The following is a 5,000-nucleotide window of genomic DNA, read 5'->3' on the forward strand; positions in this document are numbered from 1 at the left end:
TTAGAATCTTACTAGGATCCTGGGAAGGATTCTTATCAGAGAAAACACTACTTTTGTTTATTTCATTTATAACTTAAAAGTGAGGGAACTGTCTGAGAATTAAAAAAAAAATACAATGTAAGGCCAGTTGAATCAATACTTTATGCAAGAGGTCATTACCATTTAAAAAAGTGAATGAGTTACATGTATGTTGTCCCAATTGAGCCCTGGCATCGAATGACAATAGTTAACTTTAAAGCTGTAATGGAACATATTAAAGCTGCACTAAAAGCCTTCAGATAAACGCTGATGTGGACTCTACACATGAGTGTCAAAACTATGGGTCTTGAATCATAATTATTTTTGTGTAGTGCTCATCAACAATAATTCTTTAAAAACTGGAACTCGTATAAGCATCAAACCAAGTATACAAAACACCTTATCTGTGACAACAGCTTCCACAGCAGCTAAAGTGCAACCACAGGCAAGACGAGCACATTCACAGGCATGCTGTGGACAACAACAAACAGATTGATCTATTATTTTTTTAAGGGAAAGAGTTGCAAAATGGAAAAAGAGCAGTAAGTAGGGTTGTAGAAGCTGGGAGAAAGCCCTTAAGAGCAGCAAGTACCATCAGACTGCATATTCAGCCACAGGCAAGAGAGTGTTGGTTCAAAACCTCATCGGACTAAACACTCACAAAGCTAGAGTTGTGGTCTTTTTTTATTACCTGAGACCTATCCTGAAGATCTCTGGTTATAGCTAATTATATCACCACAGTAATTTCATCTTTGTATTAACATTCAAATCATTGTTACATTGTACCTACTTTTTGGTGTCATATTTCAGGTATTAATAAAGGAAGGTTACACAAAGCCAATAATTATTATAGTGCTGTGTTGTGGCACTTGCAAGTTAAATTTTTTATCATGGTACAATTATATTATTTATAGCACCTGTACAATGGAGAGCTGGTCTCAATCAATTTATCAAATAATTAGGATGGTACACACACTCTCATTGGTCAATAGCTGTGTTTAGATGAGAGTATTGAAACACGGCTGTAACATCACATGAGATCACACAAGTTTTGATTGGTTATATGCTGTCAGACATGCATTTTGATTGGCTGGTAGGAAATATGAACGTGTACATGTACACCGTATCAAGAAAATCTGTTTCAATCAAGAATTTTCCTTCATTTGTTTCCTTCATTTGTCAAATTATCTTTAAGAAATATTTTATAAAAGCAATAGAGACCTTTTTCCGTGTTTCCATAGCCTCAACTAAACACTCGGGGAAGTTGGGAGAATTCTCGACAGTTATGCAAACCCGAGACGCATAACTGTCTTGAATTCTCAAAACTCTCCCTCGTGTTTAGATGAGGCTATGGAAACACAGAAAACATCCTCTAGATCTATTGCTTAAATGGTGCAAGTGATGCATGCATGGGCACACATGGAGTAAGTGAATGCAGGGTGAATGACCGGACAACTCAACATAATGAATGAACAATTATTTTATATTTAAATTGTTACTAGTCTACGGATGAAAAAAATCCGTTCTCATTTTTCCTCACATTTCGAAAGTACTTGTGTTTAATTAAAATATGACTGTGAAATAATTATATTTTTGTCGTAATTTCAAGATGAAGACTGTTTATTATAACTCCACTCTTTTCATTCCGCCATTAGTAAATTACATCTTCAGTGCGGTTCCAACAAATAAGCTCTCAGCAATCTGGATCAAGAAAAAAAAGGACGTCATTTTCTCACTAGCTTAAAAATGAAGTGTGTGATTGTGGCTTAATTGGTATTTAGTACAAGATTTTTTGGCTTTCAGTTGTCAAATGTGGAGAAAAAAGAAGTAGTAATCATAGTAGCACTTTAAACTGGTGGATACAGCAGATAAATGTCAATGTCATTCAGTCAGCTGTCTTCTATAAATTTTAAAAGCATTTTACCTGACTCAGATAAACCGAATCATAGTCACATGCTCCTATGTTGTAGAGTTCCTCTGCTGCCATAGTTTGAGTTGACTTTATCTTGTTGACATGAGTTTTACTAAAACATCATTAAAAATTGGTTATATACATGACTTGTATGGTGGGGAACAGCTAAGACAAAATAATGTGTGAATATTGCTAAGACACAGTAAAGTCCATTTTCTAAGGAAATCCTGATGACAATTTTCATGGATGGAATTGCTGAGGCTTCATTAAAATGATCTCTAGAAACATTGGTGGCTTGGTTTACCCTGGTGGGTAGGGTCATACAACAGTGCAAATAAGGAAAGCATACCCTATTCACAATTATGTCTGTCAATGAAAAAACAACACCAAGAACTCTGTACTTTTCTCTTAAAGTAATGCAAATAGTGTAATGTCAGTTCTTTGATACCTCACAGAGTTTAATGAAATGGTGTTGTGGGACAGTTGTGCATATGGTGTAAAGTCCTTGTCTGTTCCAGATTGTCCACGGAAAAATGATTGTTTCAACCACATTTGAAAGAGATTATGTATTTCCCGAAAGATATACATTGTACATGTACGATGTATATATCTGGTGAAGCAACATAGGCGTGATGAACTGAACTGTGTGTGTATCCAAGAAAACCTTGCCCGATGAACCGCTTACACTGTAAGTTGGTTGAACTTGACCCCTTTGCAATCAGTGGTCATTACTTGAGGGATGAGTCAGGTCGCTAGTCAATACACAATGTAACTAAAAAGTTTTATTATGCTAGAGAAAAAAAAGCAATGTTTCCGTGACTGGCGTTATTTAATAGTTATGTTAATTCTTTTTAGCCAGACAATTATGTAATAATAACTGACAGAGACTAGTTTAATAGTGCCCATGCAGGCCAGCCCAATGAAGAAACATTGTTGATTTGCATAATGCTAATTAATGTGTGGTCAGATTGGTAAAATGTCCAACCAAAATGAAGATTTGAAAGGACACATGACCTATTATTGACGAAAAATTATTTCCAACACTGATTACCTGTGCTGACTTTGCAACTCTTCATCAGAAGCAAAACGAGACTGAAAAGAAAGGACCAAAAAAACTATAATCATTATCACCAATTATCATTAGGTAATCACAATAACATTTACATGTACCATTATACATTTTCCTCTTATTCTTATTCTTCTATTAATTAATAATAATAATAATAATAATAAATTATTATTATTATTATTATCATTATTATTATTATTATTATTATTATCATCTAATTATAACTAATGATTTTGAAAAATATTTTCATGTAAAAGCTAGCGATAAAAACTTCCAACTTTTCTGTGACCTCATGATGCCATTATTGAGGAGTTGGAAATGAACATGCAAGTTCACAACAGATATAAAATCCTCCAAATTTGCATGAGTAAAGAAGAGCAAGACAAAGACTTAAGCACATATTGAATCTGTAGTCTAAATTAAGTTTAACTTTTTATCGCTAGTTTTTACACATCTATGACGATTACAATCATCATCATCATTACTGATTAACATCATCATTATCAAGTTCAAGTTCAAGTTCAAGTTCATTTATTCACACTTATTCAACTACAATACAACAACAAAAAGAGTAAGTTATTATTTCCAAAGTTTTCCATGCTACATGTAAATACTATAAGATCGATCCCGATCACACAACAACACGAACAGCCACCAAGTACTTAAAGTCCATATTACACCAACAATAACTTCTCTTCATTTTACAAGTAATTTAGTTCGGTTTGTAAGTGAATACACGTTCATTTTTACTGTTTTAATTAATTTGCTGAGAAAATTTTTTTTATCAAAAATACTCGGCTACAAGCCGAGACCCCTTCTACGGCTTCAAATTTGCCCAAATTGAGTGAGGATTTGTGTAAAAATCTCTTGGCTTATAGCTGAATAAGTACGGTACATGTACTAGATGAAAGTTTCATTGCCTCCTTCACTTAATAAACTTAATGCAACATGATCTGCTTGATTTCATGGTCTTCTATGCTTGATGCCTGTTATGCTCAGGTTGTCTTAAACTCACAGTATGACTGAGCTAAAATTCAGTTAATTTATGGTCTTTTCCTTTCACACTTACCGCAATTTCCTGGCATCTTTCAAGGAGGCCATACTCTTTGAGCTTGTCATAAGGCCTTTGAATTCTGTCAGGTACCTCTGGATGAGTACTTCATCCATCATGAAAAAATTCAAGCAGTAGATGTTTTATGATAATTTATACGTGATAAACAATAAGCGATATAAATTTCTGTCATGAATAAGAAGAAGAAGAAGAAAAAGAAGAAGAATAGTAATGACATAAGAGTATTGATTGCATTCCTTAATGTCAAACAGCCTTACCTGTCCCACACATTAAAATGCTTTTTCATTCTTTCATCAAAGACAACTCCTGTCCTAAAAGGTGCAGAAAAAAAATCATCATTCACTGGTAATCTTCATTGCTAATATGAATAATGAAATGTAACTTCCTTTCAAAAAATACAGGCTGGCTTCATTTTTGTGTCAAGTGTTCAATTCTTATAATTATGTTCTGTCTGGCTATATTGCATTTCCAAGATCCTTGGAAGAAACTCACTTGATCTCCCTCCCCTCCCAAAAATCCATTGGTTAAGATCCCCACTATTTGATCCCATACATTAAGCCTTTCACTGAGTGTAATGATTTTTCTTTCAGTGTACAGTACATTGTAAATGTCACACCAACAAAAAGAGTGAAAGACGCAAGGTGTCTAGGAACTGACACATGACACGACTACAATGTATGGTTTCTAAAAACTTAAGAAAGAAAGCTGACTTACAAAAGAACAAAGATTTAAGAATGCTTTTACTTGGGAGAATTGATGACCTCAACTGAGTGACCAAGGAATTCTTCAGTATCCAGAACACATCAATAGCTATTCATATTTAAGGGGATTTTGTATGATGTCACCCATTTCCTTCAGTGGTTGACAAATTTCAAATTATATTGTTACAGTAATTAATATAATTATTATACAATGTATAAGGGCCGATG

The 5,000-nt window shown here is 34.0% G+C and overlaps 1 protein-coding gene across 2 annotated transcripts in view; it reads right to left on the reverse strand.

The window, feature by feature from the left end:
• Positions 1-5,000, reverse strand: part of LOC138000240 (histone deacetylase 6-like) — a 103,400-nt gene that overhangs the window by 13,984 nt on the left and 84,416 nt on the right. For both annotated transcript variants that reach the window (XM_068846500.1, XM_068846499.1), the window contains exons 3-7: positions 4,329-4,382; positions 4,069-4,156; positions 2,982-3,022; positions 1,943-2,042; positions 418-489 (exon numbers count right to left, since the gene is read on the reverse strand). In XM_068846500.1, the coding sequence (XP_068702601.1) occupies positions 418-489; positions 1,943-2,042; positions 2,982-3,022; positions 4,069-4,156; positions 4,329-4,382 (355 nt within the window). The remainder of the gene's footprint in view (positions 1-417; positions 490-1,942; positions 2,043-2,981; positions 3,023-4,068; positions 4,157-4,328; positions 4,383-5,000) is intronic.

The sequence above is a fragment of the Montipora foliosa genome, chromosome 4 (assembly GCF_036669935.1).
Source record: "Montipora foliosa isolate CH-2021 chromosome 4, ASM3666993v2, whole genome shotgun sequence".
NCBI lineage: Eukaryota > Metazoa > Cnidaria > Anthozoa > Scleractinia > Acroporidae > Montipora > Montipora foliosa.